This window comes from Cottoperca gobio, chromosome 13 (assembly GCF_900634415.1).
Source record: "Cottoperca gobio chromosome 13, fCotGob3.1, whole genome shotgun sequence".
Lineage (NCBI taxonomy): Eukaryota > Metazoa > Chordata > Actinopteri > Perciformes > Bovichtidae > Cottoperca > Cottoperca gobio.
The window spans coordinates 2,492,348-2,517,142 of NC_041367.1; the positions used below are offsets into that span (position 1 = coordinate 2,492,348).

General features: G+C 43.6%; 3 protein-coding genes across 4 annotated transcripts in view; 2 read left to right on the forward strand and 1 right to left on the reverse strand.

Annotated features, from left to right (window-relative positions):
• The window catches only part of slc5a2 (solute carrier family 5 member 2), an 8,501-nt gene extending 6,468 nt beyond the window's left edge, over window positions 1-2,033 (forward strand). For both annotated transcript variants that reach the window (XM_029446479.1, XM_029446478.1), the window contains exons 12-16: window positions 25-175; window positions 334-502; window positions 596-811; window positions 1,195-1,321; window positions 1,386-2,033. In XM_029446479.1, coding sequence (XP_029302339.1) covers window positions 25-175; window positions 334-502; window positions 596-811; window positions 1,195-1,321; window positions 1,386-1,591 — 869 coding nt within the window. In that variant the 3' untranslated portion in view covers window positions 1,592-2,033. The remainder of the gene's footprint in view (window positions 1-24; window positions 176-333; window positions 503-595; window positions 812-1,194; window positions 1,322-1,385) is intronic.
• Window positions 2,034-2,505: 472 nt separating this feature from the next.
• On the reverse strand, window positions 2,506-11,922 carry fbxo46 (F-box protein 46). Its single transcript, XM_029446477.1, has 3 exons — window positions 11,533-11,922; window positions 6,317-6,943; window positions 2,506-6,068 (listed from the first exon to the last, which is right to left on the reverse strand). Exons 2-3 carry the CDS (start codon window positions 6,797-6,799, stop codon window positions 4,284-4,286), a joined length of 2,268 nt encoding a protein of 755 aa, XP_029302337.1. The 5' UTR covers window positions 6,800-6,943; window positions 11,533-11,922; the 3' UTR covers window positions 2,506-4,283.
• A 1,860-nt stretch (window positions 11,923-13,782) lies between these two features.
• On the forward strand, window positions 13,783-23,751 carry coq8b (coenzyme Q8B). The gene is made up of 16 exons (XM_029446888.1): window positions 13,783-13,894; window positions 14,620-14,801; window positions 14,982-15,138; window positions 15,358-15,563; window positions 15,918-15,984; window positions 17,282-17,356; window positions 17,678-17,797; window positions 17,884-17,969; window positions 18,601-18,741; window positions 18,824-18,905; window positions 19,460-19,553; window positions 20,582-20,723; window positions 21,309-21,416; window positions 21,500-21,565; window positions 21,770-21,856; window positions 22,489-23,751. Coding segments are annotated over exons 1-16 (1,920 nt in total). The 5' UTR covers window positions 13,783-13,893; the 3' UTR covers window positions 22,795-23,751.
• Window positions 23,752-24,795: the final 1,044 nt, after the last annotated feature.

Consider the following 24,795-nt stretch of genomic DNA (forward strand, 5'->3'; position numbering starts at 1 on the left):
CCTCGCTGCCACCTTCCTGTGCAGGTTTACGAGGTCTGATGCTGGCTGTGATGTTGGCGGCTCTCATGTCCTCTCTGGCCTCCATCTTTAACAGCAGCAGCACTCTGTTCACCATGGACATCTGGACTCGCATCCGACCACAGGCCACCGAGCGTGAGCTCCTTATTGTGGGCAGGTAAGTGCTCGGGTCGAATCCTCTGCACCTCCGTCTTTGTTTTCACATTCACCTTTCTACTTTCTAACCTATTACGAACCAGATGTAACTTAGTTAAAAAAACGAATCATGTCCTTAAAGAAAAGGTTGAAGGTACGATTCTCCCCTCTCCTCCTCAGGGTCTGGGTGCTTTGCATCGTGGCCGTCAGTATCTGTTGGATCCCAGTTGTGCAGGCGGCTCAGAGCGGTCAGCTGTTTGATTACATCCAGTCGGTCTCGAGCTACCTGGCTCCGCCCATCGCCTCCGTCTTCCTCCTGGCTGTGTTTGTGAAGAGGGTCAACGAGGAGGTCAGATGACACGCACGCTAGCATCGTATTCAATCGTTGATGGAACACCTGCTGGAATCAAACAAACAGAACATTTTAATTGTCCTCCTGCAGGGTGCATTCTGGGGCCTGATTGGCGGCCTGGGGATGGGTCTGTGTCGGATGTTGCCTGAGTTCTGGTTCGGTTCTGGCAGCTGTCTTTTCCCCTCTAACTGCCCTTTCTTGGTGTGTGGGATCCATTACCTCCACTTTGCAATCATACTCTTCTTCTGTACGTCAGCGCTGGTGCTGCTGGTCAGCTGCTGCACGCAGCCCGTCGAGGAGCAGCATGTAAGAGACGCACTGAGACCTCATGTTACGCATATTTAAAGTATTCAATTACAATGTTGACGTACTTGTTCTTCCGTTTTGTGCAACTTTATACTTATTATACTAATTTGCCAACATTAGTTACTTTGCAGAAATATAATAAATGATGTTAAAGATTAAGCTACCTGACAGAATATAAAGTATTGAAATCATTAATGCATCACTAATTATAATATATTATGATATATTTATTTACATAATGTGTACTTTTACCTTTAACAGTATTTCTACACACTTCTTCGTCGTATCAAGTTCCTTAACACACAACACGTGAAAGCTTTGAGCGCCCTGATCTGCCAGTATTTAAGAGAACACGTACAGATGGTGTCTGTATCTCCTCTCAGCTCCATCGCCTGGTGTTCAGCCTGCGTCATTCCAAAGAGGAGAGGAAGGACTTGGACTGGGAGCAAGAGGAGAAAGGGAGGAGAGCCCGAAGAGAGGCTGAGGAGAGGTGGAGGGAGGATAGTGAAGGTAAGAAAGAAAGAAAGGACGTCAACAGGAGGAGAAAGAACTGACTCCTCTCTCTTCCTCTCAGTGGCTGCAGAGGAGGACCAGTCTCTCTGTCGCCTGGTTGGTCGGTTCTGTGGCGGCGGCGACTCCCAGGCCCACGAGGACGACACGCCTGAGGCATCAGAGAAGCTGCCTGACATCAGCGAGGACCCGGCGTGGAAGTACACTGTGGATGCTAATGCTCTCATCATGATGGCTGTAGCAGTTTTTATGTGGGGGTACTATGCTTAGCAGTCCTGAGTCTGTCTGGGTGTGATTATGTTGGGATGTCTCTTCACAGGAGCAGTGTCGCCACCTGTTGGACATTACGTGTCACTGCAAATCATAGAGACTTCACGATTTAGAAACTAGTCATGCAAGAATAGCAGCTTGTGATGCTTCACTGCATGTCTGCAGTGTTAGTGTCTGTAATGCGATCTACAAATGTTGGATCAGGTTAAAATGCCATTACTGTATCCTGTTACACGTTGATTCAATCACAGGTCGGTGTGCGCTGAGATAAAAGGTGCGAACATAGAAGTATAATTTGGAAGCCAGGTGAGAAACTCAATAAAGTCTAAAGTATCCGGAAGATTTGTTTTTAAAAGTTTTTCCGACTCCTTTTAAAACTTTGGCTCAAGAAATCAATGAAGAGAATTAAATGAACTCACCTTCTCAAAAGGGACAGTTCACCCCGAGTGTGGGGGGCTCAACAGGATCTGTCTCTCCAGACATCATGACCTGGTTACTCAACATTATCCATGTGAGCGGTTTCATGTAGGAACTATTTTCTTTTACCGTATCACGGGGCAGAAGGAAGCAAAGGAGTGCGTGCTGTGAGGTGATACGGTAGAAAGAAAATAGATCAATAGCACACCAGGTAAGTGGGTGAACTGTCCCTTTAAAAGAACATTTCAGCCCCACAATGATCACTCACCTGTGTTGCCTTTAAAACACTTCCAGTGTCACGCGTGACTGTTTGAAATGAGACTTGGATTTGTGAGTTTATAATCGCTTTGATATAGTTTACTTTACTTTAATTCATCAAGAACTTTCTCCATCCACCGTGGAGGCATGTCAGGAAAGAAAGTCATGAATGAGATGCATCATAACTTCATATTTGGTTGTTATAGATTTAAAAGTATTAACTCACCACACAAACCCGGTAGCGATTCAGATTTCCAGTTTTAATCATCACTTCTGTTTTTATTTAAGCAGATATTTCCCATTAGCATTGTACACGTCTGGAACCTACAGAGTTCTCCCATGAATACCCAACCATCTTCCACCTCCATGCACTTTCATCATTCATCATAAAAGTTCTTTAACGTCCAGTCTGTCAGCTTGCAGGGGTGGGGGGAGTTTAACAGCAAGGGGGAGAGGGGAGAGGGGGGGGGGAGGAGGAGAAGAGAGAGGGGCGTCACCAGGCACTGTTCTTCTTACTCTCCCACACAAAGAGTCATGGGTGGATCCAGTAGAGCTGGATGGAGTCTATCGAGCATCTGAAATCTAGCCGCCTACAGGGTCCTGTGCACCTCCCAATACTCTTCATCATCTGTGAGGTTTCTGACGCCTCAATCTCCTGCAGGGTGGGGAAGAGGTAGGGGGGCTTTTTAAGGCTGGAAGCTGGTGTAGAGAGTTTCTGTGGTAGTTGGTTTCACCCGCTTCGAAGCATGAATGACGGCTTTGGCAAACACTGCCCTCTGCCACATTTGAGGGGAGGAGGAAGAGGAAGAGGAAGAGCTGAGGGGGTTAAAACAAAGATGGAGTATTTAAAAAATACATCTTTGCAGGTTGAGTAGGGCGACAGACCGATACAGGGAGAACACAGTCCTCAAGAATAAAAGCAAATACAACAGCAAACATTCTCTGACACACTCACACACACACACACACACACACCAATCAAACCATACAAAGTGACATTCAGGCCTTTCCAAAGTGACATCAAGTTTCTCTTTTTAATCCCATTCAATCCCACTGGTCTTAAAATCAATAAAGTCCATCTCCCACAATTCTCTGTAAACCAGGAAGTACTCAGTGGCTCCTCTTTATGGCGGGTCAGCAAGGTTAGGGTCCACTCTGAAACAATGAGAGCAGGTCTCTGTGCCTGTCATAAACCAATGATATGGCTATCTTCAGAATTAACGTCCGTGACACAGGCAATGATTTCAGCAGCATTATCAGGGGACAATTCAAACATAGTACAACGTTACAGCACATTCAGAGAAGTAGAAACGCATGGCGCAGGACAGGTACAAATGGCATCTTGTACAACGGAAAATCAAGTTTGCTTTATACAATCACATTTCTATAGCAATGCTGTACATTCCACCACTGAAAGCTTTAACATCTGTTGGACCGGGTACAGCTCATTCCTTGAAGCACCATTGTACAGCTAACATGGGAGTTTGTGATACAACACACAACACACAACAAGTATCGGGGACAGTAAGCAGGCTCTAGGGCAATACATTTCTATGCGTCACTTTATGAATGCTAATCTCAATCAAATACACCGCAAGGTTTTCACATGACCCAACAGCCATGTATGGAGTTAGACAGAAACGCAAATGAGTAAGAGGCAGAAGGAGGGCTGACTGTCAGCAGCAGGAGGGGACCCCAACCCTGGTATGCAAACTTATCTTTAAAAAGGTGCCACTCTGGAGCACAATGGGGGGGGGAGAGAGAGGGATTCTGGAGGGCTTGAAACGAAAAAGGCAAGGAGAGTGACACACCTCTCTTCCTTCTTTACCTCTCAACTTCCCGAGTACGAGCGAGGAGTGCTGGAGCAAAGAAAAACAAGTAGTCCTGGAGTGCTGATTCCTCCTTTTTTATAATCCTCTTTCCACCCGTTCGCTCTCTGAACAGAGAAGGAGCAAGAAGGAGGTGAGCAGGAGGAGGTGAGAGTTGGGATGTGTGAGGCGTACTCTTCCCTCCCTCTCTACCTGGCCTCCTCCCTCCTGTCCTCCCTCTTGGTGCGAATGGGTTGAGAGCCATCAGCAGGCTGCTGGACCCAGTTGTTATCATGGAGCCCAACACGGCAGCCCGGTGTGTCTTTGTCTGTACGCCGGCAGCACATCCAGTAGGAACGTCCATAAGGCAGGTCGTGGTGGTAAGGTTTGGGGTGCCAACGGCACAGGGAAACATCCCCGCGCTCATATTGCCGCTTACACTGCTTGCAGGGGTCCTCCCTGTAGAGAGGATCTTGATTCCAGCGCGAGTCCACCGCCCGCACCCCATAAGTCTCAATCAGCACCTTGAAGTAGTGGCAGGTGCACTTGAGGGCTGCCAGTGAGCGCGTCGGCAGGTAGCTGAAGATGTTGACCATGATGTGGTCCGGCAGCAGCAGCATGTACTGGCGCGGCTCAAGGAGGCGCTGAATTTGAAAGCGGATCTCCAGAAAGTCATGGGACACGTGGCGGTAGAGGCGACACAGCGAAGGGTCCGAACAGTCCTCCCCGAGGCCTGGAGAATCTGGTCGCTCCCCTGAGCCCACCGCCCCCCCGGCCCCAGGGCCGTTGTTGTTCGCACAGTCCAGAGAGCAAATTCCTGACCCGCTGCCAGCGCCACTTCCTTTTATATCCTCCTCTTGGCCCCGAGGGGGCTGAAGGAAGAAGAGTTGTCCGGGAGGGGGATCATCTGATGAAGGGTCAGTGGAGCTGCCTACACCTCCGCCCCCCCCACTAGGCATAGCGAAGCACACCGTCTCCTCCTGCACATTCTCTGTACTGTCCTTGCCATAAAACACACATTGGTCCACAGCACCTGTCACTACCACCTCCACATGGAAGCCAGTCACTCTCTCCCTCCCCATACCCGCAGCTTTCTTCTCCTCCTGGGTCGGGTCCGGGCTGCCACAGGCCTGCCTGTCTGGGTGATGGAGGTCTCCATCTGGTTTGGGGGCAGCAGTTGTGGCAGCAAGCAGCAAACTACCAGGGTCTCTAGATGAGGGGCTGACAAGCTGGTAGAGGTCGCAGGTGATTTTCTCTTTGGCCCTGGCCGCCGCCTGGTTACCGCCCCCACCACAGCTCATGAACATACAGCGGGACCTGCCAGCTGGCTCCAACTGAGATCGTGGATCCAGATTTGACACTCGAAAAGCTATTCTTACCTCACCATGACTGTGACTGGGGGGCGGCGGAGGGGTAACGACGCCAGACTCCCCTCCTTTCCGACGCTCGCTATCTCGATTAGAAGAGTCTGTTTCAGGACCGGCGCCCAGATGGAGACGATTCTCCTGGTTTTGGGACTCAAAGTGCGCTATGGCCTGGGCCACCCTCAAGGACTCCTGCTGCTCCTCCAGCTCCTGGTCTGTCTGGATGGGAGATAAGGACACCTGGGCGTCTTTGGAGGGCTGTCCATTTGAACCGTCTGACACAAACACGATAGGAGTGGGGTCTGACACCGTACCCCGGAGAAGGGTGTGCTGGTGCGGGGTAATGTCCTGACCGTGAGTGGTATTAGGGGACTGGTGCTGTTGAACAGCCACAATCCCCTGGAGGGCCATGGCAGTCCTCTGCTCAACCAAGGCGACCATCTCTGCCACCGACAGCAGGTCCGTCTCACTCACCCCTCCTAGAGGTGGCTCGTCAGGGCTCGGAGGTGCAAGGGGGCAGTCATGGCTGAGGTTCAGCTCTGAGGCTTGGGAGCGTGTTGGAGGGTCATAGGATGAGCATCGTCTCCGTCTTTTGGCTTTACTGCAGTCAGTCGCCCAGTTACCTTTAACCTGTGGGGAGGGAATATAATGTTAAAGAGATGCACGATATACTGGGCCGATAAATTAAAGCTTTAATTGAATTAACAAGTGCGGCAAAACATCGTCCCCCGTGATTACGATTTACAAAACAAGTTTTTACATATTTTACTAGCAAAAAGATTTGCCATAAGAAACGGGTAATTGTTTATTGGTGTCGGCTGACAGTGATCCATACGGAGCGTCGCCACTAAAGGTTAAAAACAGCGTCAGCTCTTTACCTTCATGGCGCTGGGTCTGGGCTGGCCTGCTCCACTGAACTGGTGTGCAACAAAGAAGGCGATCTTCTCCTTGGTGTTGCCTGGCTTAATGACATACCAGGTGTCTAACAGCACGCGGCCATCTTCCATCTGGGACCCGGAAGAGGGTGGCGAGGGAGGGGCTGAAGAGGGCGGAGGGGCCTGGCTCTGTGTCAGGGTGCCGGGGACGAGCTCAGGTTCGGGTGGAGTGTTCTCCGAGCCCGCGTCCTCCTCCTCTCCATTCTCCTCCTGCGCACCCACTATCATCCCTCCATCTTCACTTCCATCCACAGTCCTTCTGGCCCCTGCAGCGGGCTCAGCCTTGCAGAGGGAGGGGGACCCCGATCCACCGCCGCCGCCTCCCCCGCTGCCCCCCGAGCCCGGACTCCTAGCTTTGTTCTGGGAGTAGGTGCCAAAGGGGCGTGGGCACCACAGGCGGATGTGGGAGAAGGTGTCTCGGTCCATCAGGAGGCGGACCACGGGGGCATATCGGCATCTACGCTGGCCAGCAAACACCCAGAGCCAGAGCTCTCATTGTCGGCTCCCCGCTCCAGTGCCAACCCGACGGGCACTGTCTGTCGCCGTCGCCAGCAACACTCAGCATACAACCTGCATCAATAGGAAACGGAGAGATGAGTGGAAAGGGAGCAAACGCCACAGTGACAACAGTTTACAGAGCAACACTTCTCGTATGTGGCAGGATCAGTTCAGCTCATCGATGACCAGCTGTATCGAGCAGATGCCTCGAGGTACAGATGCTGTTCGCATGGTACACCAGCAGCCCGGCCACGAGACTGGAGAGAGCGGAACTATCCTCGTACTAACCGAACAACTGGCCTGCCTCCTACTCTGGCCAAACTCAATTAGCAATTACATTCACTACTGTGTACTGTGATCATCTCCCCGCTTTGGAGCCTCCAAATCAAATTAAAGGGATTCCATTTCAGGTTGTGTGTCTGCGGCCTGCGGATGAAAGGGATGAAAGATGGAACACAAATGGACGCTCCCCTCTCTCCCTCCGCTCCCCTCCTGCATCTCAGTGCTTCAAAGAGGACTTGCTTAATAGGAGGCAACACAGGGAGGAGCATGCAGGCATATGCTGGAACTATTTTTAGCAAACAGCAGGAGGGGGTGGGTAGTAGTGAAACTGCTGTAGCTGTCCTGCCTGTCCTGCCTGTCCTCCCCCCCCCCCCCCTTCTCCCTGCCAAAGAGCCTATGCTACAGGCTGGGGGGGGCTTTAGTCCAACCAGCGTGCTTCTGCAGCTATGCCAGCTGTAGGGGCTGCCAGGAACGTGCCGGCGTACTTAAAGAGAAACAAGTGGCACTGGAACAAGATGTTTAGCTCACTGCTGATCTGAAAGTCTCCTCTGCAGCAACAGCTCAATGATTAATTACACTCAAATCAACAACAAGAAAAACTAATGTCGGTATTTTGATAATGAAAATGTGGAAAAACTTTCGCTTTTCTCTGTTTTATTTCATAATAAAGTGAAGATCTTTGGGTTTCAGACTAAACAACACATTTACAGACATCACCTTGGACTTTAAAAAGCTGGGATGGACATAAAAACTAAAAGATTATACGTAGTTCAATATAAATTATGTTCAATTCTCCCACAACTTGGTTTCTTTTGTTGACAAACAACATCCAGAGGAAACAACATGTGATAAAATATATACATATATATTTCTGTTGTGTCCCTCTTCACCGCTACAGGTCCAGACATGCAGTCAGAATGTCATAAAACAAAAGCATCTCCATGAACAGATATCGTCGATGAGCGTGTCCTGAAGCAGCGCCGCCGGGTGCATCTCGGGGTGTGGCAGCAATCTAACAAAAGTTGGCTGCATTATTAGCAGATAAGCAACGACTGGCTCAGGAATAACCTGAAATAAAATTGGCTTCAATGGCTTGTTACAAACAATCCCAGATGTTATAGTTAGGAATAATAACACCGGGTGCATCTTAGTGGACAACACAAGCTAGTATTGCATCTTGTTGCATAACAAAGTTAATATATTTGTTCCTCTCTACGACACCGAGGCCCGCTTTCCATGTTCGCCAGCTGACTCCTTCACTCCAGGCTTTAAACATTCATTGTTGTGCTTCTCTGCCCAACACACTGAATGGGTGGTGCTTTGCACATTTGGACTAATGGGATGGCTCAGAGAAGTGCAAAAAGCTAACACCGCCCACACAGTGTGGGGAACCAATTCAAACGCTTCCTCTATAATCACATAGCAACAACTCCGCTAAGAGCAGGCAGATTATACTGTTCTGAGAAAAAAGCTGGTGAACCTTTTTTACTGCCCTTTCTCTCCATGTTCCCGCATCACTCGATCTCTTTAACCACTTTTATTCTCCTCTCCATCCACTCCTCTTTCCCCCCTCACTGCATCATGTAATCCATCTCTCGCAACAGATTGGATGGTTTTATACGAGGGGCTAGAAGAGAGATGGTCTGTCCACTGCAGTGCTTCAGTACAAAGTCTCTCACACACACACACACACACACACACACACACACACACACACACACACACACACACACACACACACCTTAACCTACAGATCAGAACTATTAGCTCTCACTTTGCTGTGCATTAAGGCTGGTTAGTAGAGGTCAGGTCCACACACTAACGCAGACACAGCTGGAAACACCGTTTACATTTAGAGCTGCAACAATTAGAAAACAAAAAGAATTACATAATATTTTGATAATCCATTAAATCGTTAAAATACTTTTTAAAGCAAACATGTGTGGAGATGTATATAATTAAAGTGAATATCTTTGTGTTGCGGACTGAAAACAAAACCTTTAGACATCTTGGATTTTGAGAAATGGGGATGGACATGTTTCATATTAATCTAGAAAATAATCAGCAATCGATAATAACAATAAATATTTGCATCTAAAAATGACTTGTGTCAAGAATAGCGTTTTATATATTGTCCATCTGCACTGAAACTCAAACGAATATAAACAAATCTTGCGTCTCCTCTGCGGTTAGCAAACAACAAAGTTGTGCAGAACAACCAACATTCAGCAAAGCCTGGGACACCATGTTACTGCTGCTGGTCTCAGCCTCCTGCTCTCGGTGTTACATTGTGTTTAAATACAGCTCGGCACACAATTTAATCGTTGTCATAGCGTAGTTCTGATGATGGGGATTCATCAACGTCATGTGAACCTCGGTAATAACTAAAGCAACAGCAACAGCATTGAGACTGAACAGATCAAATCCCCGTTTAATGCTGATAACTAAGGCTTTCCTCAAACATTCATACAATTGTCTTGCATCATGCACCATCGTTTTGCATTGCCACCACTAACCCCTCGGTCAGACAGCTGCTGGAGAGGAGAAACGTGCCGGTCAGGATGTCTTTCTGAAACACTTCGCTGTCCCACCCAGTATCTCACATACAGTGAATCTCTCATTCAGTCCATATTACTCCACAAAAGTAGGTTTAAGTTAGTACTGGGATATTTTAACTTTTCCCCCCTCTCTTAATTTGAAACAGTTCCTGCAAATAAAGGCTTGGGTTTGGTTTTAAGCTTTCTGCATAAACCTAATCCTTCAAATCCTGTCCAAGCGCAGTGGAAGCCAGCAGCACCACAGCTTCCCTACAGTGCCGGGGGACTTACCGCTCGGTATCCAAGCTGTCTGACACACAACTGTCAGAAGAGAAAGATGATTTTCTGTATGTATTACTGAACTATTTCCACACACAACAAGGTACTGACCTGATCACAAACTACTGTCCCGCTGTTTGCATAGCGATAGATTCCCAGGATAATGGTTTCACTATGGAAGTAGGTGCGTGCAGTTCAGAACACAGACCACATCGCAATTAAATGCCAATTTAAGATTTAACAAGTTGGATTAGCTAAAGGAGCACCAATTTCAAAGCTTGTGACTATTTGTGTTGTTGTTTTCAGCTCGTACGGTCTAAGGCGACCACTACAGAAAAGGTCAGCTTTACAAACACAGAACAGTGAAACTAAAACTCAGCCGCCTCTTACTATCCTGCAGCTCTTCTGCACTCTTTTTACCAGCATTGTTTGCCAGACGACCAAAAGCTGATGAAGGATATTACCGAAGCATGCCAGAAAGTCTGAGCTCAATCTCCCTCTCTGCATGTGTGCCTGTGAAGACAATGCAACCGAAGCGCAGCCAGCAGGCCAGTTATGCAGCAAACTGTCAACAGAACAATAGAGCTGAGTGAGTGCATCGCTACAGCAGTCTGCTCAGGAGCATTATTACATTGAGAGGACACCTAGGAAGAGTGGCTGACTGTCCTGCAGGGCTGTCTGCGTGTTAGTCTGAGCAGCTGTAACAGCATCACAAGTTAGACTTTGATGCAAGCTTTAATACTGCAATCACAAAGATCATTGTGTCAACACAGTGTTATCCTACTTGAACATCTCAAATGATGCCTTTTATAACAATATCAAAGCAGACAGTACTTCAAGCCCAACGAAACTCATCATTTTACAGCAATGACAATATGATTAATATGCTACTGTCCCCAAAACAGATGAACTCTACTTGCTCATCTTGGGTCATCAATGTGTATGCTACACATCTCTTTACAGCAACTAAGTGCAATGCATCAATGAGTTAATATGCATAAACAAAACACTCAATGTTATGACAAGCGTCCCACAATATGCAGTCCTAAGGCCTGCAGGTAACTTGACCATTACTTTTCCTGGTTGTGTTTTAGATAACCTTATAACCCTACAAAACAAGCTGAAATTCAGCCAACTTCTTCAGTGACAACCAACAAGTGTGGTGTCACAACCCCCCCAAGATAACAGCAACAACACTCGTTATTGTTCATTGTAATTGTAGTAATCACCTTTTGACCGTCTGATTGTTGAAACGTCTTTAACACTAGCTGGTTCCCCAACTAGCAAACAGTTAGCTTAACGTCCTGGTGAGATGTTAATGTAGGATATCGTATGTGTTTTCACTGTAATAGTATTTAACACCAACTAGACCCCCATCAAGTACGCTTTCAGTAACTTTAATAGTGTATTAGTGGGTTGTTGCATACAGTAAATACCCGTCATTAGCTAACGATCTTGCTAACTGGCTAGCACAACTTACCTGCATAATAACATGACAGCGCTGGCTAGCAAGCTAACAAGATATAAAATAGACTGAACGTTATATGTTGCTAGCTAACTCACCTTAGCAGCGTTAATATCCACAGACAACCTTCTTCACTTGCGAAACAGTCGATGACAACAGTTTCCTCGCTGTGTTTCCACCTAATCAGAGCAGGTGACACGAGTTAACTATCCGTGTCCACGTAGCTAACGCTAAGCTAGCGTCGACATTAGCCAACAGCTACTTTCTATTATCAACCTTGTGTAGTGATGGCTGCTATCGAGGCTTGTGTGTGTGTGTGTGTGTGTGTGTGTGTGTGTGCCTGTCAGTTCTCTGAGCAAAGTCTGGCTGACAGTACGCCTTGTTAGGACACTGAGCACTCGCTATCCCACTATCTATTTAGAAGTGACACAAGCTTTTACGGTATGTTCTCGGGGATACCAAAATAATCAGTGTCAAAGCGGCAGCAGGAGGAGGAAGGCCATCTTGTTGACAAGCAGCTGCATAAGGCCCACAGCCAATAGCAATGCAGAGTCGGTGGTGTGCCCATATATGGAGTCTGCACAGCTCCCTCCCTCTGCTGCCTCCTGCTCCCCACACACACACACACACACACACACACACACACACACACACACACACACACACACACACACACACACACACACACACACACACTGGACCACACTGTGGAATAAAACATAAAAAGGTCACTGTGTCGAAGACAGGTGGGAAAACCCATATAGACCTAGAGGGCACATCATAGTACACTAATAGTCATGGATGGACTTCCTGCAACATTACTGTTACATGTGCTCCAATTTAGAATAAAAATATATACAAACAAAGATAAGCAAAATACTGGCATTGGACTACAACATATAACAACAAATAACAACAATAAAAATCTAAATATATGTATATATACAATAGTGTAAATAGTATTAATGCTGAAAATGGGATCAATGATTAAAATGCTGAATATTATAAATAAGAAAAATATTTGAAAGTACAGTATAATAGAGTATATAGTATTAATGCATCGAACAGATACCTAGTTTGAATTGCTTTCTCCTTCTTAAGGCTTCTTATCATGGTGCCATATTAATGATTTAAACAAATGTTTTGTCTCTTCTTGTGAATGTGGAATTTTCCCAATACTAAAATTATTTTTATATATTTTTTACTTTCTCATTACCTACTGTATATTGTTGTATTGTTTTTTTTTTTCTAGTTCACAGAAATCTTCAAAATCTTGCAAAATGCCACCGGAAGAGAAAGACGAGATGCAAAATGACAACAAAGAAACATAAAATGACTACAAAGAGAGGAAAAGTAACTGCAAAAAGACAAAACAAAAAGGGAAAAACAACCACAAAGAGACACAAAGAACAATATATATTGTTCCTAAATACATTAATAAATAGGTACATTTTTCAAATCAAGCAAATCACATTTACCTAAAAACACGATGTCACTCTTTATTTGAAATGTGAACATTTGTCCGGACATGGGAAAAGATTTAATAATTTAAATATTATGACCTGTTCAAATTCAAAATGTTCAGTCCATTTGAAGTAGTCTGCGTTGTTAAGGGGCCTACAGCTCAGTTTTGAATATACATTTCATTTTATTTTAAGAAAACTTTATCCAAAAAGTAAGGAAGTTTCTTTCAAAATCATACTTATTGTGCTGCCTATTTCTATGTTTATAGAGTTGGGACATTCATAATCTTCCTAAATTTAAGAAAGACATTTTTGTTAACTGTTAATTGAGATGTAATTACATTTTTGTCTATATACATGTTATAGTTAACCTTCATGTTCATATTTTCTCCTAGAACTGAATGCTCTTAACCCACTCAGTTTATTAAATAACACAAAAGTAATAAGCTTTTAGAAAATTATTTAACTGTTTCCCTAAAACGTCTGACTGAATATGATGTATATGTATATGTACCTTTTATTATTATTATTTTTTAATGTAATTGTCTATTCTCATTGTATGCTCTTAATATATATTTGTATCACATATCTGTTCTCTTTCTGTTGCTATTGTTTACCTGAATTTTTGTATGATGTCCTTTTGTCAATAATAAAAACATTCTGTACAGTTCGGTAACAGTACCTCGTTGCACGTGCACCCCCTTCATTCTCATTAGAGGCTGTTTCATTTAAAGCCCGCCTTATACTGACTGTGATTTGACCAAAAGTACTCATCTAGACGTCAATCATCTGTTGTTCTGCACTGCTATTGGTCGACGGAATACACTCTTTCCTCATTCACATCTGGGTACCGCCTACTTATTAAATTCGCACTGTGGTTGGTTCCCGGCCAAGTCAGTCAACTTTCAACTTCCGGGTGTTAAATCGTTGAAAAACAGACCGGTCGTGGAAGAGGAAAGTCACCGAGGAAAACCAGGATAAAGTAGCTTCAGGAAAAGTGAGTTACTTAAATTACCAACAGGCGAATGTTTAATTAAATAATCCATTTAGTTTATGGGGAATAATATGTGTATATACAAAGCGTTTGGAGTTAGCTAGCTTGTGATTTCAAGCTTCATTCAGCCGACGTTACACAACATTGTTGACACTAACTGATACAGGAGCTAATGAGCTAATTAAACGTAGCCCAGAGTATGTAACTGCTTTTATTATGTATGTTATTGTATTGTAAAGTGGTATTGCAGGTCACTGTTGCACCGTTCCTTGTAGGCGACACGTGTTTATGAGACAGGGGTATGTCCTGACACAGCCAATCCCATCCAAGGTTATATAAATCTATCAAGGTGAAGAACATGATGCATGTGTGTCCCAATAGTCTACATCGAACTGTAACGTTTACAGATATCTCCATGGATTTATTATCTTACAAACACTTGGTGAAATAAAAATATAAAGGGCCCCCACCTCAGCAAAATGATGACAAAGTGAGAAAAGTTTATTTTGTATATTTAAATAAAATCAAGATCAACATGCAATAAAAAGCAAATTAAACTTTATCAAACCACTTTCTTTATGTACGTTCATTAAAGTGTGTTCTCGACTTGTTTATTGGTTAATAACCGTCACCTGAGCATGTTGTCTTGTTAGTTTCGCCTGTTTTTCTTAACTTCATCACATAACTTGTCTCTCTCTCTCTCTCTCGCTCCACCTCTCTGTATGAAGTGATGCTATCAGAAGTCCTGCAGGTGCTGCGGGGGGCAGGTAAAGTGGGCTCTGCCCTGGTCACCACCCAGGGAGAACAGCTTCGATTAATGGCCTGCAGCTCCTCCATGGGAGCAGGGGTCAAAGCTGCTCAGGATGCGGTGGAAGGACTCATGGGCACCTTTATGGGCGGCAGCAATGCGGTAAAGATTCCTGCATAGACCCTGAACGCATCACTTTGGGCTCACTAAATGATTAATTAAAAGAAGCATTAATAAATTCATTGATTTTAAAAACAATAACCGTTAAATATAGCCCAAGCTTTATGTACATAAAGTAATTCCTTGACTAAATTGTTTGTCCATCTCTGCTTTTGTCTGTAGCAACAGCCAATAAACGAGGATGTGTTTCCGGACGCGGAGGGTTGGGAGATTGTGGACCCTGATGAAGGAGCCAAATGGTCCGTGGGGTCCGAGTTCCCCTCTGAAGGTCTGGAGAAAAGCCAGACAGAAGCTGGAGCTGCAGCAGAGACGCCAACAGGTATTAACAATACGCTTGTACACACGACCTAATTCCATATACTTGTGTACGTCCATGCACACAAACTTACACATGTCAGCATGCATCTAAATGTATTCAAGACCCTTCTCTTCCTCCCTGGTGACTGATCTACAGCACGTCTCATGATGTTTTAGTTTTGTTTTGCCAGACACACAGGTTGATATAAGACTTTAAAAGAGTCTCCTCTTCCTACAATAGGAGTTCCTCCTTCTCCAGGTGCAGCTCCTGCAGGGGCGGGCTGGCCGGGACAGAGCGCTCGCTTCCTCCACACGACCCCCAACATCCACCGGTACTACTACCAGACCAGGTCTATCCACGACACGGTGCTGGCAAGACTCAGCCCAGAGGACATTAAGAAAGCCAGGGAGGCCAAGCAGGCCCTCGTCAAACCCGTCAGACAGAAGGTGGGTGGAAGGACGGGACCTTTAGATTTTTTTAAATATGAACTTTGAAGAAACATGTCTCTGCTGTGTTGTCACACACACACACACACACACACACACACACACACACACACACACACACACACACACACACACACACACACACTCTGAGTTAATATTTAGTACTTATATAGTCATAGTGGTACCTACCTATAGTTTGAGTATACTCATGTAATGCATGTCATATATAGTATGTTGGCCTTTGTGGTGTAATTACAGGTCACTGTCTGAATAGTTTTACTATCTAACAGCTTTAGTAATGATTTAAAATAAACATATTAACCTCTTGCCATCCTCTGGTATGTCTTCCCTCAGCTGAGTGACCGTGCCAGAGAGAGGCAGGTTCCCGCCACAAGAATCAGCAGGCTGGTTAATTTTGGGGGTGAGAACAAAATACTTTAAAATGAGTTTTTCCATTGCTGCACGTACAGTGTGTTAATGTTCATACGCTGTTGTCCCTGTAAAGAGCACTAACAGCAGTAAATACACTCGTTCAGTGTTGCTATAAAACCATATTTACAGGCTTCTCACGTCAGTCCTCACACGATAAATCACAATAAAATATCACACGTTAACTCTCATCTCTGTAACGCATATAGTGTAACCTGTGTAGTAGAAGCTGTTCAATGTTGCTCTGTAAAAATGATATATTTAGTTTGAAATGTTTTTGTTTTTTATGTATTATAATTTTATTAGAATATATATTTAGCTTTTATTATAATATATATATATATATATATATATTTTTCTTTTATATTATATATTTATTCTATATATATATACTATATTATAGAAAATTAGCTATATATATATCTTAACTATATTTTTCTTTTATATATATATATATATATATTTTATTTATATATATATATATATATATCTCTTCTCCTATCTCTCCTCTATATATCTATCTTTATATATTACTCATTATACTATTCTCTCTTCCCTATCTCTCTCTATCTATCTCTATCTCTATCCTCCCTCTCTCTTCCTACTATATCTCTCTTATCTTTTTTTTTTTTTTTTTTTTTTTTTTTTTTTCCAGTATCATAATTGGCTGTGATGATTGGCTCCAGATAATTCTATTTGTATATCGAGCTATGAAACAAACACACGAATACAGTTCACACGTGACAAGCAGTTTGTAAATAAATGCATCAACATCTAAATGTTTTTTGATGAAATACTTTAAAATACTTATATTCGTAGATTTCCATTACTTGTATTTAAAATAATAAAACAAATATTTGTGTATCAGAAATATATTTGAACTTTTATTTTTACATTTATTTTTCTGTGCATCTAAAAAATATTTTGGTGGAGAATAATTTATATATAAATCCTGAAATACATTTGTAAATCATTCTGTGTGCATTCATTACAATACTAACCTCATATTCTTTTGAATCTCAATAAATAAACTCCAAAAGCTTTCTGTGTTTAAAAAGAAAAGGGAATACCTTTTGCTCTTTCATTTATCTTGTGTTGTTGTTTTATGATTTCTAAAGTGTCAGAATTGTTTTTAATTCAAATAGTTTTGCAAAAGATCTCAGACGTGAAATATGATTTCACTCTTCGACTAGCAGCAGCAGCAGCTGTGTTGAATCAGCGCTTCCATCCAGCATCTGTTAAGTGGCCCTTCATCTAAAATAACTTGTGTCTCCGGCTCCCTGCTGCAGGACTCGCGGTAGGACTCGGGTTTGGTGCCATTGCAGAAGTGGCGAAACAGTCTTTTGGAGGCAAACAAAAAGGAGGTAAAGATATTCTCCTCCTGTCCTCTCGCCAGGCAGATTCTGCAGACTGCTGCTCGGAGACGTTTCTCATGTGTCAGCACCTGTCAGGCGCCGGACAGCCAGTGCATCAAAGCTGGTTAACAGGAACTGAAAGAGGCTTTAATATGTATTAAACACAAAGTGTAATTATGAACCACTGACCTCCTTCTGACCTGCTGCTTACTACAAGGGCTGGAGCCTAATTCATTACAAGCAGCAGGTTTACGACTCTTTGCTATCGTACCTGAAATGTTGCTCTTGATATCGCTGCTGATAATCCTGTGTGCGCCGTGTGTTTTGTAGACATGAATGCTCTGTTAGACTCTCCCTTCCTGTCGGAGGCCAATGCTGAGCGAATAGTCAACACACTGTGCAAAGTCCGAGGGGCTGCACTGAAGATCGGACAGATGCTCAGCATTCAAGGTAAACGCTGCACAAGTGTTCACGTGTCCTCTCCGTCTTCGCCGAAAGGGGATTGTTCTGACAGTTTCTCTGCATTCTTTCTTCAGACAACTCCTTCATCAACCCCCAGCTGCAGAAGATCTTTGAGAGGGTCCGGCAGAGCGCAGACTTCATGCCGGCCTGGCAGATGAACGTAAGTCCCTGACACCTGAGCCTCACATGAGATGTCTGCAGAATCTGCTCGGGTCACACATGTGGCACACACACAGGAGATTGTCCGTGTCAGAAGTGTTCTCACTTACTGGAAATGCTCTGTTTGGTTTCGGCGAGGGGTGGCGCCCGGGTAGAGCCTGCTGTAAGCACGGAATGATGCAAAAACTCTGCGGTCTCGTAGACGTTCTGTAATTTGTCCGACTATTTCAGCGTCGGCCCTGACGGACAGAAGTTTCTGAATCTCGTCGTCTCTCCAGAAGACATGTTCGCCGCCGACCCTCGGATCGTTGATTTATTCCGGTTTCACAGCAGCAGCTATAAGAACGCCATCAAGACTCTCGCTCGCCGTGAATTCTCCAGACGATGAGCTTCTCTAGTCCCACATCAATCAGACTTTACATAGACGTAATACTCGGGAGCTGTCGGGTCCAAATGAATGGCACATTGTTGTTCTCACACACCGCTCCTCTGGGTGGTATGTAGAGAAGTCCAGGGTTGTAGTGCACGTGTGAAGGAGGCAGCGCCGTGTGTGTTTCTGTCAGATTGAACAACCAATTTTTTAAAGCGTGGCCTCGCGTAAGAACGTTTTCTGTGTGGTTCTGACTGTGTAGAAAGTTCTTGAGGAGGAACTGGGAGCAGGCTGGCGAGAGAAGCTGACGTCCTTCGAAGACAAACCGTTTGCTGCAGCCTCCATCGGCCAGGTGCATCACGGGGTGTTAAAAGACGGACGAGAGATCGCCATGAAGATCCAGGTATTCGTACAAACTCTCTTTCTGTCTCCCATCACAACCTTTTAATACCGTCTGCTTTAATTGAGTTTGTTATTCCTCCCAGTACCCCGGAGTGGCAGAGAGCATCCACAGCGACATCAACAACCTGATGTCAGTGCTGAAGATGAGCGTGTTGCTGCCAGGAGGTAACATCATATCTGTGCCTCAGTGTCTGTTGATCGCAACCCTCCCGAGGTTACAATTTCTCCCGATTCATGACGCACGTTCCCACCGTTCTGTTATCAAAACCTGTGTCTGGCACTGCAGCGTGCTTCCTCCTCAGTCAGTGCGAGACGGAGAGAAAGAAAAGGACATTTTAAGATCTGAAGGAAAGAGGCGTTTTGTAACATCTGCATACAAATATTTCTTTATGAATTATTCTGTTCTCTTACTGAGAATTTAAATTATAACTATTTAACATAAAAATGCTGTTGCAGTGCACTTAAGAAATGCAAATTCAGCTATTCTGCATCTGGAGATGTCCAGGTTTCCCCCCATCATTGTATTGGGAGGTGACTATAGATTGTTTCCCTGTAACAGTTTCGACCATGGGGGGGTGCTGTAGTTGCAGTTACACGCCGTCGTGCACCAGCAGAATTGTTTCCACGCTTTGCTCTTCTGCAGAAACCGCGTTGTTGTGTTTTTAAAAGATGAGTCGGGATGTTTTATTTAGTTTTCCCTGCTGTTTATTTTTCCACAGGTCTGTTTGCAGACAACAGCTTAGAGGTTCTTCAGAGGGAGCTGGCGTGGGAGTGTGACTACAAGAGGGAAGCAGAGTGTGCCAAGAAGTTCAGGTGAGCCGTTACACATTCAGCTGCACAGAATAGAAACCACGTCAGCTGTAAAGATTCAGGAGGTTACTCTATAATTAGAAAGACGTTTCACTGAATGTTTGCTCCAAAACTGCGTGTTGCACGTTGAAATTTGAAACAGTATTATTTTAAGGTCAATTAAAATGGCTAAACATTATAGTGTTAAATATATTTTCTACAGGACATTATGTATGTGTCTTTCCTCTTAACTATTATGTAATCATTCCAAATTAATTTGAATGCATTGTGGCGCAGTAAAGTTCATTTATGAGTATGTACTTGTTTTTATTAATTGATATAGTTTTGAGAGATACTCTACTCCTGCTTTTATTATTATTATTAATATTAATATTAATATTATATTATTATTATTATTATTATTTATAATTCATAATTGATCATTTCTTTATTATTATTATTTATTTTATTATGATTTATAATTCATAATTTATTATTTATTTATTATTTTATTATTATTATTTCTTTTTTATTATTATTATTTATTGTATTATTATTATTTCTATTATTATTATTAAGCAGGGCTGGAGAGTAACTAAGTACAATTACTCAAATATTGTACTTGCGTTGGTAACTTTGAAGAAAACTAATCAACAAATAATTTATTATGTTTTACAGGTTAAGTTAAAGTTTTATTTAATAATATAACGCATATTATTCTGAAATGGGACATTGAGAATTAATACTTTTAGGTGCTTTAAGTGCATTTCTCTGATACTTTCATATTTAAAAGAGTATTTATACACTGTGGTATTACTACTTCTACTTAAATAGTACGTATATTGTTGTCATATAACAGTATTGAAGACGTGCTGGTAGTATATTTAGACTCTTACACAAACAACATTATGTTAAGTCACAATATTTAGTCTTTGTTATCATCTTTATCTGCACACTTTCTAACTGCTTTAACATTTATGCTACATGTTCTACATAAACGCTCAGAGCGCTCATCACTGGCTCGTCTTTAATGGTTTGTGTTTGTCCTGCAGGTCTATGCTGGAGGGAAACGAGTATTTCCAAATCCCTAAAGTGATCGATGAGCTGTCAGGCCGCAGGGTGCTGGCCATGGAGCTGGTACAGGGAGTCCCACTGGACCGCTGTGTAGACCTGGACCAGGAGACCAGGAACCAGGTAGGGGGTGACTCCTTTAATAAAAAAAAATATATATATATATATTATATTATATATTATATTTATATATTATATTATATATATATATATATATATATATATATATATATTATATTATATATATATATATTATATATAATATATTTTATATTTATATATAATATATAATATATATTATATATAAATATATTTTAGGGCTGTACCAAATGTCTTTTGTTATTTTTACATTTGAAGCTTCTTGAGGTTTTTGAATGAAGCTCACCATCTTTTGTTATTGTGATGATATAAATGTAGTTTATGGTGCAGTTAGACCTTTTTAATACAGCTGCATGTTTCCTTTTGTGTGCAGCAAGCGGGAGAGCAAACAGTTTTTTTTTGACTGCAGTGGAAATCTTTGACAAGCTAATATGAAGCAGAATATTGTCCATCAGTCGAGATGTTTGCCCCTGGAGCATGACCTGCAGTGATGCAGCATCTGTACACACGACGAGTGTGTGGCAGTGCACTGTACCAGAGCTATAGCATGGAAATGATACAGATAATAACAACATGTCAGTAAACGCAACTCTCTCCTCCCGTCTCCAGATCTGTTACGAAATCCTCCAGTTGTGTCTCAGGGAAGTGTTTGAGTTCAGGTTCATGCAGACGGATCCAAACTGGGCCAACTTCTTCTACAACTCAGAAACCAGCAAGGTGACAATTCACCAAATATTTAATTGCACCTTAAAAAAATAAATCCTCATCAGCAGCAGATGCATAACTCTCTCATCTTGCAGGTTGTTCTGCTCGACTTCGGTGCGTGCAGAGGCTACGAAGAGTCCTTCACTGATGACTACATACAGGTATGATGAATCTAAAATTATAGGACACCCACCGGTGCACCACACGACATGATTTATGCAACAGGACTTCTATGAATAATTGAGCAGGAGAGTCTTTGGCTAAATTTGAGGGAAGAAACGATCATAAACAGTCGCATGTCGTGCACATATACCTTAAAACGTCTTTAAATAAACGTAGTTACCACATCATTATCGTCATTTCAGGTGGTGCACGCAGCCTCCATCGGTGATCGAGCTATAGTTCTGTCCAAATCAAAGGAACTGAAATTCCTGACGGGCTTCGAGGCCAAGGTAAAGTATTCCGTCTCTGCTGCTGTGCTCATTTATTTTTGATCCGGTTTATCCTCCTCTGGCTTCTCCGTGTGTTTGTGTCTCTCACTCGCCTGATGCACTTGCTTGTTTCCCTGCAGTTATAGTGCATGACCCCCCCCCGTCCTTTTCTACTTTTTGTATCTTCGCTCAAGACGCTGAGATTTCAACCCTGTATTTAGTTGGTAAATGTCAGGAATTATATCTGCGTGTGAGCTTCTCAGCATGTCAAACTGTGCACTGCATGTGTCACCTCGTGTGGCCTTTCTGGGTGTTTTCCTTTTTATATGACATCTTTATCCTTGTGTTATATAAAACGTGGCTAAAAGTTGTATGTACAGTATGGCTACATATAGATATAATAAACACAAAGCCTCGAGGTTTACACGGTGATAAAGTCTGTTTGTGTTGTGTACGCATTAGAGCTGCAACCATCAGTCCATCGACTAAACGAATCTCCTGCTATTTATAATTATTCTAACTAATTATTTACGTAATGTTTCTGATGAACAAAACATATTTGGCAGATGAATCGATAATGGAAATAATCCTAAACTGTTGTACGATCACGCACACACACAGCCGCTGTAACGCCGCTCCGTGTTCCCTCTCAGGCCTTCGAGGATGCTCACGTGGAGGCGGTGATGATCCTCGGCGAAGCTTTTGCCTCCGTGGAGCCCTTCGACTTCGGCAACCAGAGCACCACCCAGCGCATCCAGAGCCTCGTCCCTGTCATGCTCCGCCACCGCCTCACCCCTCCACCCGAGGAGTCGTACTCCCTCCACCGCAAGATGGCCGGCTCCTTCCTCATCTGCTCCAAACTGAAGGCACGCATATCGTGCAAGGACATGTTCATGGAGGTGTACGACGCCTACAACCAGAGGAAGCAGGCGCAGCAGGCAGCGCAGGCCAGCGCTTAGACGCTCCGGGACAAGGTCGCTGCAATACGCCCAGGACTTTTTCAGAGTGGGCTGTTAAGGGACGTAACAAGATGGCGTGGAGACGCTGCATCACACTCACAGACTTTACAGCATGTCTATGTAACTGTATGCGCTAATGAGTGGGCTGGATCGGAGCGGACTTTCTATTCTTGTCTCCTTTAAGTGCTACAGTTCACCGACATCAGTGTGAAGCGTCAACATGTCACTGACTAACCTCTCGCTAAATATGTCACAACTGTGACATAGAAAGTGACAAGTGGTGCCATAACAAATGCACGCCGCAGCCCAAACGGTTATATGACTGATTAAGTCTGTATATTATGGAAGAGAGAGTTATTTCATTCATTGTGAGTGTTGGTGGTTTGATCGTATTGCCTGAAGGTTAAAGCTCTCTTGTCACAGCAAACACACTAAATAATGTGGCTGTAAATATAACCCAGGTGTGTGTGTGTGTGTGTGTGTGTGTGTGTGTGTGTGTGTGTGTGTGTGTGTGTGTGTGTGTGTGTGTGTGTGTGTGTGTGTGTGTGTGTGTGTGTGTGTGTGTGTGTGTGTGTGTGTGTGTGCGCTCCCCCGGGTTACGATGTATAATTCTGACTCCTACTTACTTTGACTTGACGCTCCATGAGAATCTTCTGTATAAACCCTGCGTTGCCTTGCTGAGGCTGACGACTGCTTTCTTTTGTTACACCTTTGTGCGCTGCCTGATGAGTTGCAAATGAGGTTTTCTCCTGAAGTAATGACCTGCGGACCAGATGTAATAGAATCATGAAGAACAATGGGCTTGCATTATAAACTTTATTTGACATAAAACTCCATAATGTGAAACGCTGACTGCTCTTTTTTTTTTTTTAAATGTCTTAACAGAAATGTGTCTTGTAACCTTCATCGCAGTGCATTGTTTTTTTTAATGAAATAAAAGATTTCTATGCATCACAACCTGAGGTTTACTGGCTGGTGTCAAGAGGAGGCTGTAAGCCAAGGATTCCCTTCACTCTGTATTGATCTGTCCATTTCAGTGTCACCTCTTAGGTAAATATATCGAGTGTTTGACCTCGTTCTCACCTCCACCGTTAAGCGTCATGACACCAGTTTAGCCTACAAAATGTGAGCCTTCAGCTAATGGTGGCATCGATGTTTCTTCTTTCAGGAACTATTTCTGCGTCAAGGCAGTGCTGTCTGTTGTGTCTGCAGTCAAGCTTTAACAGAACTGTCTGCAGTGCACAGGAGCTGAGTCGTGAGGCGTTCACTGACATGTGAGGCGTTCACTGACATCATAAAACCCTGAGGGACAAAGATGCAGCCTTTTACTGGATTGGTGCTTTCTGTTAGTGTTCCTCCACTGAGGGTTGTTGCATCAGCAGCTTGTGTTCTTCACTCTTTATATCTTAAATAATAATCCTTAAACATCTTTAATCTTTAAAAATAACAATTTCATTAGTTTTCCTCACAGGAAATGAATGCAATCTGTATAAACTGGATATATTTTCCCAGTTTTTTGTTTGTCAGCCACAGCTACTAGCTGCAGCACATGTTGAGAGAAGAAGAGGTGCATTCTTCTCTTGAAGTTTCACGCAATGGAAAGTTGGAGCCCTTCTCTGCGTGTAGGAAGCAGCTGGCTTCGGTTTGTTGGAGGAGAATTGGCTCTTTTTGGCTCTGAGTCTTCGTCTTTTCAGCGAAGCCAAAGCTGCACTGGCGAGGGATGACTCCTACCAGGAGCTTTCCTTCAGGAAGTGAAAACAGGATGTATGTCAGGAGACATTCTGAAGGAACGTTTGTGTTTACGTTAAGTTTAAATCCAGCTTTCCATTGTTGTGTCGCTGAATAAAAGGTGATGTGATGTTAGAGCTGAGGTAGTGTCGTGGGGAAATTCTGTCCTCCGGGCCAGAGCTGAAGGATTGGATCTCCTCCACAGACACTTCTTTAAATACTTAAACTGTTGAAATTCTAATCTAACTCAGACTTTTAGTGTAATACTTAGTC

Excerpts from the sequence above, each read along its gene's own strand:
- fbxo46 (XM_029446477.1), bottom strand. The coding sequence starts at position 6,799 with ATGGACCGAGACACCTTCTCCCACATCCGCCTGTGGTGCCCACGCCCC. Across the intron at positions 6,069-6,316 it reads CCAGACCCAGCGCCATGAAG|GTTAAAGGTAACTGGGCGAC; the intron begins GTAAAGAGCTGA and ends CCCTCCCCACAG.
- coq8b (XM_029446888.1), top strand. Across the intron at positions 15,564-15,917 it reads TCAAACCCGTCAGACAGAAG|CTGAGTGACCGTGCCAGAGA; the intron begins GTGGGTGGAAGG and ends GTCTTCCCTCAG. Across the intron at positions 15,985-17,281 it reads CAGGCTGGTTAATTTTGGGG|GACTCGCGGTAGGACTCGGG; the intron begins GTGAGAACAAAA and ends TCCCTGCTGCAG.